This window comes from Trachypithecus francoisi, unplaced genomic scaffold (assembly GCF_009764315.1).
Source record: "Trachypithecus francoisi isolate TF-2019V2 unplaced genomic scaffold, Tfra_2.0 Contig01585, whole genome shotgun sequence".
NCBI classification, from domain to species: domain Eukaryota; kingdom Metazoa; phylum Chordata; class Mammalia; order Primates; family Cercopithecidae; genus Trachypithecus; species Trachypithecus francoisi.
The window spans coordinates 577603-597002 of NW_022681444.1; the positions used below are offsets into that span (position 1 = coordinate 577603).

The 19400-nt window shown below is 45.4% G+C and overlaps 1 protein-coding gene and 1 pseudogene across 3 annotated transcripts in view; both read right to left on the minus strand.

Annotated features, from left to right (window-relative positions):
* Nucleotides 1-726: 726 nt before the first annotated feature.
* The window catches only part of STRBP (spermatid perinuclear RNA binding protein), a 165512-nt gene continuing 146838 nt past the window's right edge, over nt 727-19400 (minus strand). Inside the window, exons 17-18 of one of the 2 annotated variants that reach the window (XM_033190512.1) lie at nt 19346-19390; nt 12771-16811 (exon numbers count right to left, since the gene is read on the minus strand). In XM_033190512.1, the coding sequence (XP_033046403.1) occupies nt 16735-16811; nt 19346-19390 (122 nt within the window). In that variant the 3' untranslated portion in view covers nt 12771-16734. Of the gene's footprint in view, nt 982-12770; nt 16812-19345; nt 19391-19400 lie in introns of those variants that run through there. The other variant, XM_033190522.1, reaches the window with a different exon arrangement.
* LOC117070854 lies at nt 729-10553 on the minus strand (annotated as a pseudogene). The gene has a single exon (XR_004432073.1). The product of XR_004432073.1 is annotated as an uncharacterized LOC117070854 (transcript).

Sequence of the window (19400 nt, forward strand, 5' to 3'; positions counted from 1 at the left end):
GGCGGGGCCCTGAGTTACAGTGAGGCAAAAACAGGCAGCGCCATTGCCCACACAACTCTCCACTTACCTGGAGGCAGCAGCAGCAGCCCCTGGCCCGATTCCCCACCAGGCCACTTCCCTGGGCTGCCGGATCTTCTTCGTCCTCATCCCTCCAAGTGGGCTGGGACTACATTGTGGTCTTGAGCTCTCAGTTACTAGGGCAGCTCAACTGCAGAAGCCCTGCAGGGGACCAGGCAGCAGGAGGAAGAGCCTCAGCTTTGGGTTCCAATTGCTGCCGCCCTCTAGAAGCTCAACACCATTGGGCAGGGTCCCTTAACCCTGAGCCTCCGTTCCCGATCTGTATTGTCTGTCTGGGTATTACTGACCCCGGGAACAGGTGTGACGATTTAAGAGGTCAGCACTCACTCAACATGACATCACTTACCACTCATTGTGCCAGGCTGCCAGGTTCATGCTGAGGAAATTTCACACCACAGAGAGGCAGGGTTTTAAGGATCATTAATAGGAGCACGGATTAGGCCCTGGCCTTACCCAAATCACTGTCCATTATCAGGAGCCATCCACCCCCTTCAGGCCCCTCCATCCCTTTGCATGAATGGGAGAACCTGTAACATGTACTGAACTAGAGCCTTAAAGGCCAGGAAAAGGGAGCCTGCACTTGACCCTTTCACCAAAGCTGTATCCTTCATTTTACCAGAGTAGGTCCTGCACAGAACAGTCCATTACTGTGTGTGACAGAAGCATTTGTTTTTATTTATCCAAATGGGGAAAATGCAATATGTCAGGGCATTACAGACAAACTGCAGCAGCCAGACAGAGGGTCAGTCTATGGCAGAGTCCAACATACTCAGCGCGAAGGAGCCACAGTGTGGGTGCTGCCTGGAGGACTTGTGGCAGCAGGGTCCCTTTGGATGAAGGCCAGGCATCTCTGGGCGAGGCACTGATGACCGTCCACATGTGCAGGCTGCTGCTTCAGTCACGCTGAAGGTTTAAAGTTCAGAGTCCTACATGTAATAATTGCCTCAGAGGGGAAGGGCAGTCCATGGTGGTCGTGGTTTCCAGTGTTTTTAAACATAATACACAAATTTATTGCCAAGGACTTTGCACTGCAAATTATACTATTTACACTTGCGTATTCAGAAAAACACAGTAAATAGATATATGATAGATACTTTAAATAGATTTCTAAAAACTAACTTGGTCTTCAGTAGACCCGAGTGAGCTACAGCCAGGAGTCCAATGCCATGTGTGTGACCGTGCAGTAGGGAAAGGTTTCTATCCACGACTACGCTCAGCCTCCTCCTGCGTACCCCACCCTTGGAGCTGACGAAGGGCTAAGGCTGAGCAGGCCTACCTTACTCCTTAGTGTGAGAGCTTCAGGTCTAGACTGGCTGCACCTCCCACCTCCTTCCCCGACAGTTCTGCTTGGAGTGGGTGAGAAGCAAGTCCTACAGGCTCCACTCCTGCAGGACCACTACACGGCGGGTAAACCAGGACACAAAGGCATGGGGCTGTAGGGCTAACGGTATGATGAACCTGGCCCTAGGCCAGCCCCTTCCCTGGCACCCCCTGCCAAGGCACCCTTGGGAACAGGCCCATCAGCCTCACTGTTCCTGGAAGTACAATTGCCCTAACTGATGATTACCTTAGGAAACCTTCTTTTGAAGAAGTGGCTGGGACCAACCAACCACTTAGACCAAAGGTTCAGCACAACAGGCCAGACAGATGGGTCCAGGATGAAAGGCCTGAGTCCAAGGATGCTTTGGGGAAAACAGGATGAACACTGCTAGGGGCTAAAAAGTATATGATGTCTGCCCAAGGAAAGGACAACAGTAGGGAGTTCCCACGTGGACCAGCTTTCATTTTGCCTCCATAAGCCCTGGTATGCTGGAAAGGACGTCCACCTGGAGGCTGGAGACAGCTCCTCAGAGAGCCAGAGCTACCCTTGATTCCTGGGAGACAAAGAGAGTGAGGCCCTCTGGTTGGATGCCTACAATTTGGCTCCCCAGCAGCATTTCTAAAAATGAGCTGCCCTCCCTAGGAAAGGTAGTAAGTAGTAGCGAAGCATCTCCTACAGCCATGGTAGGTTCCATCCCTGAGAAGCTGCCATATTAATTGAGCTAAAGGAAAAGCAGTGCTCAGTACCCCATCTAAGAAATGGGGGTGCAGAGTGAACGGAACCTGATTGTGCAAGGCTGGCCTGAGCATGAAAAGTGATCGGGGGTAGGTAGAGGGATGCGTCTAATGGCAGCACCTCTGGCCTACTGTTGGGACAGAAGAGGTATTTTTGGCAACCAGGGCTTGCCTGGTTACTTCCAAATCATACCTCGTGCACCGGCTGCCATCACTACCTTGGGGGTCAGGGCTGCAGCCTAAGGGAGCCAGTGAATTGACCTGCACACAAGGAGGCTTGGTAAGTGACATGAAAGTGCCTTGGAAATGTGTGTGTCTGGATCGAGTGTCTTGCCACTGACCCACCACACCAAAATCCCTCAAGGGTGGAGAGCACAAGATACCCAGAACAGAGGAAGGAGGCTGGAAACCTAAAACACAATTTGCAAATTACAGGTGGAGAAGGAACTTCTCACCACCTCTCTCGCTAAAACTCCTGTTCTTGATCCATTTCCGTGAACAATGAAAAGAAAAAGAATCTGACTTGCAAAAGCAGCAGAAATATTTTGGTTAGAGTCAAGAAATGTTCTGACCATCATGTTTCCCTAAGCAGGAAAACAGGGCAGATGGCAAAGCGCCTGTGCCTGCAGGCAGAGGCAGGGGCAGGGCTGGCCTGAGCAAGGCTCTTGTCTGGAACTCCACTGCCTGACAGACAAGAGCCTTCCTATGAAGCTGGAGACACAGCAAGTGACTTGCTGCCACATGAAAGGCCACGCCTGGCACTGCAGCCAGGGATGGGCTGCATTCTCTTTACCCAATGTCCATCTGTGCCAGGCTCCAGTTTGTCAGTTTCCCTTCCATGAACCCAGAAACTTCTCTAGAAAATGCAGCAAGTGCTCCTCCTTAGAGCTGAGACGTTCCACACCTACCATAAGAACCTGAGAGCCACTCCATGTCCATAAGAGAGGAGACCAGGCAGCAAAATCCTAGAGGCACTTCTGTACCAGAGGGAGCCCGACAAGTCTAAAGACAGCAGCCACCCAGGTGCAACTCTTCTGTATCCCTCACCTGATTCTCAGAGATGAGCAAAACACAACTTCACTGAGAGTAAGCAGCACCCAGTTCCTGAAGTATACAGTGGCTTCCTGCCTCTCCAGGGCCTGCCAGGCTGCTCAGAGCACAACACATCTCCCTCCTGCCTTTCCCCATGCCTGGCCTGACTGCGCTGGGACAGCACCACAGGCTTCACCTCCTGACTCAGTCCTGGAGGGCCAGAAACAAGGCTGGGCCCTGTGGAAGGGGGGTCACGGTGCAGCGCTGCTAGCCCATAGCTGGTCCCGCCTCGCCACTATCACGGGACAGGGCTGTGTGGAAGTGGCCACCACCTCCCAGCTCAGGCAGGGGGGCAAGTGCCTTGCCTTCTCCGAGCTGCATGTGATCCTCATCTCCCCCACAGGGCTGACGGGGCTTCACTGACTCAGCATCTGTGGAGGCACTTGTCTTAGGCCATCCTTCTCCAGCCTTACCCTCCCCTTCACAGTGGACACTGTGCTCCTGTCAATGCACAGCAGCAGTAGCTACTCCCAGCTTCTGTTCATGTCAAACTGGCAGCAGCTCACGTCCCTGGCACCTCTCCGATGCGCTGAATGGGAGCTCCCTTCAACATGCCTAGAAACCCCTCTGCGAGGAAAGACCATGCTCAGCAGAAAGCGTCACAAACACCCGTGGGTTTGTTCCTCACCCCAACTACACTGGGCATTCCTCAATGCGACCACCATGTCTGATTCACCTCAGTCCCCTACGCCTGGCATCACGCCTTGCCCAGAGCAGTCCACCCCCAAGGGTAGTCGGTTTAACCTCCCTTAGTAGCTGGCAGCCTCTGGAGACGAGAGGTCAGCATCTCCTCTTCCCTGAGGCCTGCTGGCCACAGGCCCAGGACATGTACAAAGGAAGCAATCTGCTCCATAGAGCACTGCCGCCATGTGACTGGATTCTGAAGCAAGGGGCAGCCCGTCCCCGCCTCTTTACCTTCATATTCTGAGGCCCCAAGCCAGCCTTAGGTTGGAGACAGAATGTTTCATTTATCCTGCCCTTGTACATGATCTTTAGGATAGCAGGAAAAGAAAAAGCCTGAAGAAGGAAGATTCTGTCGAGCTCTGTCATGTCAAAATAAAGGTGGGGCGCTCACTGACTACAAGCCAGTGGTCAGAACATCTGTCCAACTCTCTGGGCCTCTCTTCCCCACTCTAACACCAAAAGTACCTTGGCCAAAAAGTCCAGACTAAACTGAAAGGTGTAACTTAGAACCACAGACATGGTCCTCCATAGCCAGTGACATTTCTAATAAGCATTTGTGATCACATTACCCTCCTGAGCACAACTGTCCAATGGCTCCCTACTGCCCAGAGAATCCAGTCCACGCTCCTGAGCCTGGCCTCCTGGTCCTTTATGAGCGGACCCCATGAGCCTGTGTGACTATGCAGAAGTCCTCATTATTCAACACAATCTCATCCGTCATCCGGTCCTGTTTCCCTTCCTGGAGAACTGCAGCCTCCTCCTCATCTGAGCCCGACTCCAGAGCTGCCCGCCTTCAGAGCTTTCCTGATTCCCCCACAGCCCTTCTCTTTGAGACCCTACCACCCGGGACTTCTCTAAGCCCTGTTCTGTATGATGTCACTCAAAACCTAAGTTCCATATGGGCAGGAACTACACCGTCCTATGCATTGAGCCAGTGCTCACACAGAGGAGATGCTCAGGAAGCCTTTGTGAAGAGGTGGATGGGTCCAGGCAGCAGATGGGAAGGAAGTTTCCAGTCAAGATTAAGCCAAAGGGTAAGTCATCTCTATAGTCTAAGGGGTTGGCAAAATACAGCCAACTTTGGCAAAATACTCCCTACTTTGCAGGGGTTGGCAAACTACAGCCCTGTGTATTTGTAAATGAAGCTTTATCAGAACACAGCCATGCTATCTATTTACGTACTGTCTCTGGCTGCTTTTGTGCTACAGTGGCAGGGCTGAGCAGCTGTAGCAGACACGACATGGTCCATAAAGCCTGAAATGCTATCTGGCCCTTTACAGAAAAGATTTGTGGACACAGGTCTAAGGCGGTGCTTCCCATGTATTTTCACATTTCACCTCTTTAGAGGTGAGATTTGTGTAGCCTGCTGATTAACAGTGAAGGCTGCTTGCAGCTAAGAGACACCTGGCCCTGGAGCTCTGGCCACCCAAAGGCTGACTGGATCCATGTCCACAGCTGCCACCTGAGCTGCAGTCCCCAGCAGAGCTGTAGGAAACAGGTGCAGAAACTCACGCTGGCCTTCAGCTCTCCCTGTCCATTTCGAAGCAAGTGGCAGCACTGGGACAGACAGAAATCTGACACCAAAAACCAATCCTCTGGTCACAAGTTCATAGTCCTTTCCGTCCTTCAAGAACTTGGGAAAGAATATCCACACCTTCCCATGGGCTACAGACTGTGTTCCACAGATGCTGAATCCAACAACCTCCAACCCTTGCTTAGGTTAAAAATGAACAAAACTGGATTAACTTTTTGCCAAGCAAAAGGCCTCAGTATGAACAACCACCCCGGTACCTGTGACTCCTGGCTGGAAAGCCCAGCCCAGCAGAAACTTGGAAAGGGTGAAGATGCTGATAGATCACAAACCCCTACCCACCCACTGCCAGTGGAGAGGCTGGAGCGCTCCAGCACAATGGAGTGTGGCCCACCAAAGCCCCATTTCCTAGCCCAGTGGAGATGGCCCTTGCTCCATTCGACCTCCTCTGTACCCTGTCAGTATCTTCCTCCACTCCCCTGCCTTCCCCCATCCTGGTCAGAGACACCATTGTTCTCTCTATTGCCCACTGAGCAGTGGTCCAGAAGTACTCCAGCAGGTACCCCTCCCCTGGATGGGTGCTGTTGTTCCTTGGCCCAGGGCTGGGGGCCGTCATCTTCCCATCCCTACCCAGTCCGGCAGAGGAGCCTGGCCTGTGAGATGTCATTCCTGCTTCTCCATCCCTCTGCTGCTGCACTCCATCAGCCTCCCTCATGCCTCACCTGGCCGATGGCAACAGCCTCTTGCTCATCAGTCCTCCCTCCTGACTCTGGTCCTTGGCTATCCAACTGTCCCAATCGACCCTCTGGAACTTACCATCATGGACGACGGTCATCAATGAAGGACACACCACCCAGGGCCGTTCAAGAAGTGACTGCAAACTGTGTGTCCCACCTGCCACTTCACTCTTAACCATCTCAGGTCCGACAGCAAGGCCGTTCACGCTCTCCAAGTGGGCACACTCTCTCTGTGCATGCCAGGCCTGCCTCTGACTCCCCTCCTGGGGATCCCCTGTCTGTCTCAGTGGGAAGCCTATAGATATTGGTAAATTACTCAGTAAGCACTTCTCTCCTGAGGCCTGGCTCCTCTGCTGCCCTCGGCGGGAGACCTGGGAAGGGGACTGCCAGCCATCAGCCCAGGGCCAACAAGGAGGCGCCCTAGCCGGGAGAGGGAGACCCGCTGTAGCCTTTCTGCCTGCACAGAAGAGGATGACTCTCATTCTGTTCAAATCCCCTGAGCCTCTTTCTTCCCCTCCCTGTACTCTCCATCTGGGTCAATGATTTCACCTTCTACTCAGTTGTCTAAGCTGCAAATTCTGACATTTTCTCCAACTGCTCCTTCTGCCCCAACACAAAGCCTGGTAAGAAGCAGTAGGTGACAGTGAATGTTTTATCTCAATAAATCTACGTGCCCAAGAAGGGAGACACAGTCTTGGCAGCATCACCAATCACATCAGAGTTCGTCCAAACTGACATTCCACAGAATTTCCTCTTTGCCATCCACACAACCGGCTTCTTGCTGGAACATGCCGATTACAGGGAGCTCATGTCGCACCTCAGCTGTTCTCTCAAGGCCACGTCTGTCATCGCGGCAGGTGTATTTTAGCTCAAATTGCCCCACTGGCTTCCCATAATTGTCTTTTACGCTTTGGAACTACATACAATAAATAAATATAATCCCTTAAAAATACCTGGCGGGAGTGCCCACGTTCTCTCCAGTCTCCTCTTCGCCAGCCTTAACCTGGTCCTTCCATCTCATTTCAAGGTGCTTTCAGCTTTCCTGAGTTCCCCAGGTGCCAATTTCCATAGGTCTTTTACCTCCCAGATGATACCTACCATATTCGTTTAACATAGCCTCTGCAGGAACAAGGGATTTTAGAAAGCTGAGACTTCCGAGAAGTCTCATGACAGAAGAATCCAAGGGGATCCCAACACCAGATTGCTCTGGAAAATGTGTTACTGTGACCGTGATCCCATGGGTTAGAGTACATGTTTGAAGGCCGAGCCAGGAACGGAGGATGTGGCCAAAAACCAAAATGTAGATGAGGCTGAACATAACATACTTCCAACAGTACATCCCCTGTCCTCCTTCCCACCCCTGAGGAGCTCTCCAAGTGGCCATTAATGAATTTGCACTTTATTATAGGGTTCAGTTACAGCATGAAATGGTGATCTGTAGAAACTGACCCCAACTGTGTAGCTGGCAAAAAAAAAAAGAAAAAAAAAAAACCCAGGCTGCCGGGCCCAGAGCTGACCATTTGGTCACCTTGTCCAGTAGCATACTAACAAAGGAACCAGAAACATAATGAGCCAGGAAGTCTGGATTTTAGGAGCCTGAGGAAGGATCAGGGAGACGTGGGTTGGTTTTTGCTTGGTTTCAAGGCGCACAGGGGATAGCCCAGAAGCCTAGAGGAAAGGTGAGCAGAACACATCACAGAGAAGCCACTGCTGCCAAGTGGGCTTGGGAGACAGAACAGACGTTGGCCCGCACTAGCAACGCAAACCACCTGCTCAGAGCATAGCCTCAGACTGGGTGAGCGCTGCCAGTCACCGCACTATAATTTGGGGCAGGTCACCTTATCTAAGCATCCGTTTCCTCATCTGTAAAAGGAGAAAATTCCTAATTCCAGTTGTGGTGAAATTCAAAACTAATTCCTCAGAAAGGGCTGCTGTTAACTCTAAAAACAGTCTAAGAAATGTTATTCTTCTGGTGGTTAAAAACTAGTTAGGAGCCACAATGTTTTCCCACAGACAGCAGGGTGGTTTGGAGAGATCTCTGGGCTCCGCTCTCCCTGACTACAGAGTGGGAACGACAATCTATGCACTACGCTTCTCCAAGGGCTACCAGTGCAGCAAGCCATGAGATGACAAGTGGGAAAGGGCTTCAGAGAGGACTGTGTTCTACGAATGCCAGGCGCTCATTCTCCCTGACACAGTCATGATCTAGAACACGACAACCTGGGTTTCAAAGGTTCCTTTTTCCTGTTCCCCTCCAGGATTACAGCAGGGTGCACAGAAACATTGCCAAGTGCCAAGAAAGATGATGACTGGGGGGTGGATGAGGAATACCTTTCCCTGAAAAGGATCCCACAGCCATCCCTGCACCCACCCATGCCTAAGCAGAGACCCAGCTGTCATTCATTAGCCAAGGAGCTGGTAAAGTGGTTTATAGCAGCAGAAGAATCCGACACGTTCAACAGGGTGGTTCACAGGCAGCAATTTAGAGACCCCAAAGCCATCCCAAGCAGGGCTTACCATACACGGGTCCAACTTAGAGGAAAGACAGCAAACTCCAGGCTGGCAGTCTGCCCTGAGGCCTACTCAAGGAAAACTCCTGGCAATGACCACTGACCTCTGCAGTCTGTCACCACCCATCTCTGCTGAGTACTTGTCCAGGGACACCCCCCTTGCACTTATACCCCAGACCTGGGCTGCTGCCCCTCTGTGCTCCTCTTCCTTGTACCCAATGAGTCAAAGCCTCACCAGCCTGCCTTCAGAGTCTGGCTTCAATTGTTGAAGACATCCTCATGACCTATCTCAGGCCAGGCAGAGAACATGCACTCAGAAAATATAAGCTAAGTGAAAATACATACCTCAGATTTCACTGAAATTCAGAGAAAAACAAGCTTGAGATAAAAATGCTTCCTCTGTTGATACAGATGCAATGCAGCCGTTCAGTCTGTCCTTCCAGTATGTTAGATCGTTCTTCACAACCAATTTAAATGAAAAGAGCCCTATTTTAGGCCAGTTTATCTGATCTGGAGGCACCTCAAGTCAGAGGGCCTAGCTTCCAGGAGAGCCCGTCCTGTCAACCCCAGCCTTGTAATCCACAGCAGATGGAACAGAAAAAGCTTTAGAACAGAGCTAGGTTCCATTAATGGTTCTAGCACTTAACTCGGAGCATCAGTTTCTTTTGTAAACTAGGGATACTACCACTTCCAAGAAGGCAGTTGGAGAATCCAGAAAAATGTCCAAATGCCTGGCACACAAGATACAAATGGTGGCATCTCTCCTTCCCCTTCCCCTCCTACTTCTTCAATCTACTGCTGCCCCAAATGACCTACACTGAGGGCTACTGTTCACCTCATTACTTGGGGCATTTAGCCGACACCTGAATGCAGAGAACTTTAGTCCAGTGTGAAACTGCCTGGGCAAATGGTGGCTATATTCACCCTGCCCACCAGCAGGATGGCACAGTTCATTTGCAGAAATGGCAAAGTTCTACCAAGAGAGACCAAGACCCTCCTCAGAAGGAGTAATTAATTAGAATGTTAACAACTGATCAGTCAAGGCAAAAAAAAGTCGTCCTCCCTCAATGCTGGCTGACCAAGGCAAAGACTCCACCAAACAGCCTCCCCTGGGGGGAATGCACTAACTTTTGCCAAGACATTAGCTAAACAAGTATTTCTTAGATTTAAGAAAAACCTCTTGACTACGAGGTAAATCTTATTTGCCTCCTTAAAGGTAACAGTCCTTGTCTATACACAGTTTTTATAAACTTGGAGCATCTGAGGGCTCCAGTCTATGTTTCCCACTTAGCTCACCTCTTACCAACAGCCAAGGATGCATCTGACCACCTTTCTGCAGAGGCCCCCGAAATCTTTGTAGACACACAAAGGAATGGAAGATAAGATGGTGTGCACCCTCTGTTTAATCCAAAAGCACCAATTTCATCATGTACCCATTTTCCTTTTATCGAAAAGAAATTTCCCAACTGTGTCTAGATAGATGGATAAGTAAATGGATAGACAAAAGGAAAGATGAATAGATAGGCAGATAGGTTTTCTCTAAGACTAATAGGCAGAAGGGAGGCCTCATATGGTGATGAGTGCAGATTTTTTCCCCCAGAAATATCAAAGCAAAATAGAAGAGACAAACCATAGGAGTGCTTTTCAGGGAAGCATCCTAGTCGACAGCCTTTTAAGCACACCAGTTTCCTCCTTTCCTTTCTGTGCCGTAAAGGAACTTGCTTTCTACCTACTAAACACAGGTAAGCCCCGAAGGTTAGATTCTGGAGGCAGCTATAACCAAATACGTTTTTTAAAAATTATTAATGCACTGGTTGGACACTTGGACTCAGCAGGTAGATATTCTAAGATCAGCCCTTATGAAGTTCTAAGCACCCTTAAATACCAACCCCCCCCCCTCAAAAAAAAACAAGCATTTACAAACCCTTGGCAGCAGACTGGCTGGTAATTTACTGTAACAGAGGCATGAGCAATTTCCTTAAGCTTGGATCTACAGCAACGCCACCACACTAGCTCTCACCAGGTCCTTGGGGTGTGTTTCTTGTCTAACCCCTAGATACCAGGAGCCGTCTCCCAAAGCCTGGCAGTGAAGCCTATCAGCACCCGTGAACCGACACAGCTCCGCCCTGAGCAGGCCATGCGCCCGCCCCTCCAACACCTATTGGCACAGCCTCGCCCCCCACATTCATCCTCACCTCGGCCAACCATGGTAACAACACTCAACATATTATTGAGTACGTACTATGCACCAGGTACTGTTCAAAACATAGTATGTGTATTAACTCATCTAATTCCTGAGCCCCATGGGAATGTTCTGGAAGGAGAGAAATTCTTTGGCCCAGATTCCCACATGGTTTCTAGTCTCTATTTCTAGCTGTGCTGTAAAGCTTACATAACCTAATTTGCATGATGGTACTATTTTTAAAAACCTCCGAAGATTGCTGCTTCAAAGCATCAATGGGATCTGTTAGTTCCTACCTAAAATGATAATGTGGGAAAGGATATCTATTCTTACAACCAACTCAACTGGAATTATTGACTGAAAACAGTCTTTCGGGAAGAGGCTATTAAGGAAGGAAGGGACTCATTCTTATATAAGTACCAGCTCTGTGCTCTGTAAATAAGGGCTAGAGCGAAACACATCAATATTGAAACCTACCTCAGCAGTAGTTTCTTGGCTCTGCTGTTGTTATCTATTTACCACCCGTCTCCTCTCCAGGACTCCTAATAACACTGAGGAATCTGTGTTCACTGGACAGCATGGCGTCAGACTGTACAGAGTATGAGTTTCAATACACAGAACCTTTCTCATTCAGAGATTCGGAGCTAGCCCCACCCTCTCTCAGGAGGCACTGGCATAAGATGAATGGGAATTAGGGGAAGACCATGTACAGAGCACGTTGTTTTCAGCTTTAACTGCTCTTAATGACCCTGGTGTATAGGGCTCTGGATTGCTTGAAATCTAATTCCTGGGGTGGGGGCGGGGAAGGCAGGGGGGATCTCCTTAGTTCTTTCCCCTAACTCACTACTGAAGATTTTCCTCCAGTTATTAATGACATCTAGGAAACAGGGAAATTATGGTGAATGATTGATTATAAGGGTGAAACTTTCTCATTTGTCATTAAAAAAATGTGCTCAGTGTTTAAATTAACCACTTTGTCCTTTGCTCTACTATAAAAACTACCTGGAAAGGACTGGAGTATTTGTTATTCATTTCATTACATTCACTTATTGGACCGAGGTCCATGAACGTAAACCAGAGCAGGTTTCAGGCTCTCAAAACTGCCAGGGAAATATTTTAAACGAGTGAATTTCCAAGTGACACCTATTTTACTGATGTCAGAGGGCCTACATTATTAAATAGTTTACAATTAAACTAATGACTGGGCTAATATTCTTTTTTGCCACAGTTAACAAGGTATCTGGTTCCCAAAGCAAGATATTTGTAATAGGCCCAATTCCAACAACAAGGAGACTGTCAGAATTAAAATGCTTCCACTGGTCACAGCCTCTGTTCACTTGTACCCAGAAGAGGACCTGCCACCTAATAGGCAATGGGCTGTTTCAGCACGACTGGATCGCACTCAGTACTAGTTAGCTATACCTCATACAACCTTTTATAGATGCCAAAGCCACATTAAATGTACATACAGATTCTGCGTGGAAAAAACAAGAGTTGTTCCAGCAACTTTAAAGTGAGTAATCAAAAGAAACTGCTACTTAGAAACAAATATGAAACATGAAATTCATTTTAATCTACATATATCAAATACAGCCTTAGCACAGAACATCTAACACAATTAAATGCATTTATGGGACACACCTAAATGAAGCAAATCTTTATTAAAATATCTGCCTAATCCTCACATCGTTACATGAACTCCATGATGGTTGAGTAAGATGGGAAATAAATAATCTAGCTACCTAACTTGGAAAAGACAGATGGATTGCTTTAAGTCTATTCAGTCTCCGCAGACTCGATATTCACCACCCCGAGTCTTGCTGAAGTTGGTTCTGCAAATAATTAACTTAGCTCAGTCAATTATACACTTTTCCATAGTTACCATCATATTTTGGTTTTTGTTTTTCATTTTCTATTGCTTTTTTTTTATGGCTTCTTGCTGTTGTTGTATTAGGGCGTACAACACAGATCAGAGACTTTCATTTCTCGGAGAAGTTTCTCCCCTTGAGAAATTGGCACTTTGATCCTCAGCTTGTGTAACAGCTTACACACACAGATCCCACCAGCACTGGTACCAACCTTGCTGCTCAGGAAATTCCACTGCTTTGGCCAAAAGAGTGCCCTATCATTAAAATCTTCTTAGATGAACTGTTCCTATCACTGAATTCTTACATTTAAACAGGTATGTGTGTGTAATTTACATACATGTTATATCCTAAGTTTTTACACACACACACACTTAGTGTAAGTGAAATGTCTGTCTTGAATAAAAAGCAGTTACAAGGGTATTAAAACAAATGTTGAAAAATAACTATTTTACATTTAGACCATACAATTTTTAAAGGTAATGTGATGACATATGACCTAAGAGATCAAATACATCATATATGATTGTCATATATGCATGTTGTGTTAATTATTTTTCTCTTTAATCAGAAAATAAAAGAGCTTACCTTTGTATACTGAGATCACAGCTTACAGTCACTATATCTCAGCCTATTTTATACAAGTGATATGGCTACGAAGGTCCGAGGAGAACGAGAATAAAGTGAGATAAACGTGCTGAAAACTGCTTAAAAGTATTAACCTGAAATACACAGAGGGTCCAACACCAGTTTTAAAAATACATTAACGAGGTATTCCTAGCTCTTCAATTAATAACGGTGGCTGATTCATGATTTTCAAACATTCACCCAAAATTAAAAAAAAAAAAAAAAGAAAAGAAAAGGCGAATACCAGCAAAATCTCTCAGTGGTTGGTTCCCCAGGCTAACAATTTGAGAGAGACTACAAACGACTTCAGAACTATGTAAACTCAACTCCTTACTTCCCCACCCATGCACTTCATCTAGTCAGCATGAGGTATGTTGGAAATCTACTGGACCAATTACCTTGCACAAGAGATGGGGTACTCCTGCAGCCTGAGGAAACACAAGCTGCAAGCCACATCCCTGGCTAGTCATGGGACCAGTCCCCATGCAGAGGATATGGCTTCAAGGAGGACCCCCGTTTCTGAGAAATTATAACAACACTAACAGGAATGTAACTATTTATATGCTAAAAAGTGTAAAAACTGTGAAAACATAGCACAGCTCACACGTGAATTTTAAGCTCTACACTCATCTATAAACTCCCTGACAAGAAACTATGCCAAAAAGGGGTTAAGTACAGATATTGCTAGGTTTCCAAAGGAAAAGTTTTAAAACAGACACCGTGGCTTTGAACAGAGTATTGCTCTTCTTTAAAATGATCAGTCATTGCTTTCAAAAAGAAGGTGTCAGAGTGGTGTCTGAAAGCTGGATAGCCTCAGGGTGTCACATTGCTCTTAAGACCAAGACACAGAAATTGCCATTTCAAGCCAGACAACCTGATGGTTCTAGAAGTCAGAGAAGAAATCTTGAGGGCCCAAGTGAATAATAAATGGTGCGACGCTCAGAGGCTGGCAATAGGGGCTGTCAATGAAAAAACCACCTACAGTGGAGAAAAGAGCAGAGAAGCAAAACTTTATGTTAATTTCAGGCAATTTGGTGAAGCCAAGAGCTTCATTTATATTTCTCTGCTCTTTCAGCTGTAAGTGGAATTTTCATTACAAAATGGAAGGGTGGGAAGGGCAACAGGTGGGGAGGGGGGACGCTTAATTCATTACAGAATTTAAACAGTTGAACTTGCATGGTTACCACTTCTAACAAAGGACTGACAGCTCGATTATTTTAAGTAAAGCAGAGAAATGTAAAAGTTTGCAGCAACTGGGCAGGTTTACAACATGGTTAGTAACTTCCAACAAACAACAAAATTAAAAAAAGAAAAAAAAAAGACTTGGTAGAAACCATTTGAAATGACTGCCATCATGTTGGAAAACAGCACAGCTCCCTTTTCACCATTACAGAGGGCGTGAGTTATGAAGCAGAGTCAGCTACTTCAAAAGAATTTTCTAACGAGAAATCTCTAGAGAGATTCCAACGTGGAATCCAAATTTGATGACCAATTTCAAATAACAATACAGCTGCAGCTGCCAATTAATAGTATTCCAAAGACAATGAGGACTACTGTAAAGATTTAATTAATAAAAACTGGACACTATCAGCCATGCTTTTTCTTCTCAGTGATGGCTCTGTTTCATCCATAGGTCAGCAAAATGCATCAATGAAACATGAAAACTCCCAGCTGAAATGGGCCCTCTTGTTTATGTCTAGCCACTAATGCACAAGATGAGAATGATAAGTTACAGCTATTTCCAGCAAGTGATGAGGTTTTATTAAAGTATCACCCACCACCAATAAAGACAAAAGACCAAGGAGAAGAAACAAACTAATCATTGTGTAATATATATCTGAGCAGTGACACTAACATTTGTTGTACATTGCCCGTTTCACCTTTATTTAGTGGCCCCAGAGAAATTTGGTACATGAATTTGCCATGTTTTGTGAAGCCCATTCTCATGGATGGGCCCTGTCAAGTTCCCAAAAGCAGAATTTAACAGGGAAAACGAAAGCTAATTCATACTAAAAACAGACATTTTTAAGACATGGTGCCTTATAAATATTGACAGGGGACCACACTGCTGTTCCTTCATGGGGGTGAGTACCTTAATGAAACCATTTACCTTCTAGTAACATCATTGGCTTTCCAAACAAGGTGAGAATGCAAGTGGAGGACTTATGTCTGCACCCTTTACAGAACAGCACAATGTTACTCACTGATCCATTTCCACCAGCATCATCAGGTGTCTTAAAAAGAAATGCTGACCCATGGCTGAAACCTGTCACTTTTCACAGCAGCACTCAACAAGAACTGGGACAATTGAAGAGCAAGTTTTTATGGGGACCCTGTTGCTGCTTTAGATTCTGATGTAATTGAAGAGGAAAGGAGACCCTTCAAGGAATCCCAGCAAAATCGCTAATCTTCTATCTGCATGAAAAAAGCCAGGGAGTGAACACAATATCTTACAGAGTGAAGAAGGCCACAAGAACAAGAGAGGGTGATTGATTGATTAATTTATTATTTTTAAAAACTTGGAAATTCATAAACTAGGATAATCACATTCTCCTTCCCCATCTCTGGGTAGTGCCATCATTTTAATAAGCGATGCTCGAATAACAGAATGGAACCTTTATCATGGGGATGCCCTTGTACAACAGGAGGACAAAGGGCTTACAAAGTAAGTAGACTGGCTCAAACTAACAATCACCTTTGCTTTGTTTTAGCAGTTTGCTTACAAGTGAATGGGCTTCTAGGGCTAAGTTATTAGTTTTCAATTCCTTGTAATTTGATACCAAAACATATCAAAAATAATAAGCTAAAACAATATTCAAACCCATATTTTATTGGCTTTATTACACACTTCAATATTTACAAAGTTAAAGTTTAAATGAAAAGTCTCTATTGTATTAAAAAAAATAACTACAGCCCAAATTAAAGTGCCCTGGGGCAAATACATATCAATCAACTAAGAATCAGTGACTGCATCAGGAACCAGGCAGTACTCTGTGTTACAACAAAGCAGTTTATTTGTGATCAGTGTTTGAGACTCTATACATCCTTCACAAATTAATTTTACATAATCTGATACGTCTCTTAAAACTTAAACTTTGAACTGCTAGACTTTTATTTCCCTAGAACAGAAGGGCTGGTATAAGTTATTTTCCAGAAATGAGGTACCGTTTTCACAGAACTGGTTTTTTTTTTTTTTTTTTCAAGTTTTAGAGAACTAAATTTGCATTGTTAAAATCAAAAAGTAGGAAAGATGTTCTTTACAAATAATTTTGATCAAGTATGTGTTCAAAGAAAGCAGGATAAAAAGGCTTTTTCTCTAACATTCTGTATTGTACTGTATTGTTGTTCAATAAGAATTAGCTTCTGTCATTTGCTAAAAGAATGAGTAGTGGGGAACAGGATATGTTGGAAATTTCATAACGGGTAACAGAACCATTCTCTTGGGTAAACCTACAGAGAAAAGAAACGGAGAGGACTCCAAATAAGTTGTAATACTCCAATAAAAATTTCAGGTAAAAAAATATCTGACAGTAATTATCATTAACCTTTTCCAGATCAGTCAGCCAACATGTATACCATTTTGCAAGAGGCCCACAAATCGCTCACAGATCTATTTTGAAATTGCTCTTAATATTTTGATAAATAATATTTTCCACTCTCAAAATCAGGATGGCTACATCTAGGAAGCAATTTCATTGAGTGAGCTGCCATGAATTCTGAAAAATCAAAAGCAATGCTATTGAATGATGTTCCAAATTGACTGTAGAAATCCATATTGGTTCTCAATATGGCATTATCACATATTCCAGGAGAAATGGGTTGTCAAGGTTCAAAGCATAGCTTTCCATGCAGACCTCAGCTCCAGCTGGAGCCATGGCCAGGCATTTATTTAACTTCTTAATGGCTATGGCCAATATTAGCATGGCAAATCTGGAAAGATTAATTGCTTTCTGAATTTGTAATTAATACGTTCTTGTGGCCTCACAAACTTCTGCATACTCAAGCATGATTTGAAATCTGCTCCTATCCCTATTCTACTGTTTAACCTACGGAGAAATCACAAAGCAGCAACAGCAGGTGTTCAAGAGCACCAGATGACCAGAGGGAGACCACCCCACATGCAACAGCTTCACAAAGGCCAAAGACATATTTACCTCACAGCCAAATAAAGCATCGTTTTAGTAGGTTTGCATCACAGTAACATTTAAAAACCAAATCTTTTATGTGAAAAATGGGGGCATCAAATTTCACCAGCTTTGGAAGTCAGTTATATGGCACATGGGAAAGAGGAGCTTCTGATGTGGGGGCTCAGAGGCCACAAGGTGAAAGTGTAATGTTAAAGGAGGAAAGGGAGGAACAAGAGAGAAAAAAAGACCGAGGAAAAACAGGAATGTAACTTAGAATCTAGATACAAAAGTATTTTCAAAGAAAAAATCAAGCTCTAGCAAACCTTTACTGAAGAATCTGAAACTTACTGTATGTCTAAAAGAAAGACAGATTTAAATACATGCCTCAAGCAGCAGATGCGCTGGCACTTATACAAGACATAGTACAGTGAGTCTAGTGAGCCAAAACGTATTTGGATAAACGGACCAGACCTAAATCACAGAGAGGATGAGGTGGTCAGGAGACCCAGAAGCCAGCTGAATAGTTAAAAGCAAATGGCCAAACCCAAAGGAACTAGAGAGTTTGAGTTTAGAAGGAAATCTGGGTAAGCTTATTATTGCATTAGTCTCCAATTCCTAGTTACCCAATATGGCTCAGTTCAAAATACGGGGAAGCCTTGACCACACCTGAGTGTGCCAGAAGATTTAAAGGATGTAGCTCCAGGCTCTGCACTTTGCCTAAAAGAAAATTTGCTCCGAATGTTTGACCCTCGTAGCTTCACATCTTTCTAGGATATAAACTATTTTAATGGTCAAACTGGTCAAACTATTCACTTTCTACTTATATCCAGTTACAAAATCAGATGAAGCTTCAGTTCAGCAGTGTTTTAGGAACACAATTTGCATCCAAACAAAAATGGCAAAGCAGATGCATGAAGAGAAAAAGCACAATGCGAAAGTCTGAGGCTCATGTAGTGGACTAACGCCGAGACTGGCGCAATATGGGAAGAGCCTTTCCCTTCTGTGTGCATGCACACCCAGCCTGGGGCATGCTGACACACACACTCTTGCACATACACTCTCTCATGCTCTCCTCTCTCAATGACAACACCCTGCAGATGGCTGATTCTATAACATGTAGCACCTGAGTAGAAGAAAATGTCTAAGAGCATATCACTGACTCCAAACCTATTGCCTCCATTGCCACATAAACCTCATTCAAAAGTTATCCAAAGGGCCACGGGGGTTCATTTATGCATTTGCTTTTATTTTTTTATTTTAGAGGGGAGGAGAGAAACACCTATGATACTCTAGCATGTACTACAGACTTCCTGCAGTGAGCACTTAAGACTGCTGGTGAAACCCACTATCACTTCCTCTCTAGGGCCAATGATACCCATTTACTTCAACCCCAAAGCAAAGTTATGGAAAAGAATGAAGACTACAAATTTGAAGTAAGCAGTTCCTATTCTTGACTTAAGTTACCCACAATTCACACGGTTCCAAACCAGAAACTTAAGTGTGGCTTTATAACTGGTAGGCAGCCAAGCTAGCAACTGGGTATGGCCCTTCAGTAGCCTTTGAATGGAGTATCAGTTGGCTGTAAGAAGAACTACTTAAAATATTTAATTTCAATATGGTCAGAAACAGGCAATTAGAACAAGCAGTCCTTCAATCAGGCAAAGCAGAGAGAAGAGCAACTCCAACCAAACCAAGAACCACAAGGTTGTGGCATTTTCAAACAGAATTTAAGTTGGGTCACTAGAATGAATAAATCTGAGATCCTCCAATTAATTTACAAAAACCCTACATAGAAACTGCGCTTTGGATTGCTGTGACAGTCGCTAAGAGGAGATATCAGTAAGACGGTGTACATACCATAGGCAGGGGCAGCTGTGCTGTAACCATATGGTGTTCCATAGCCTAGTGCAAA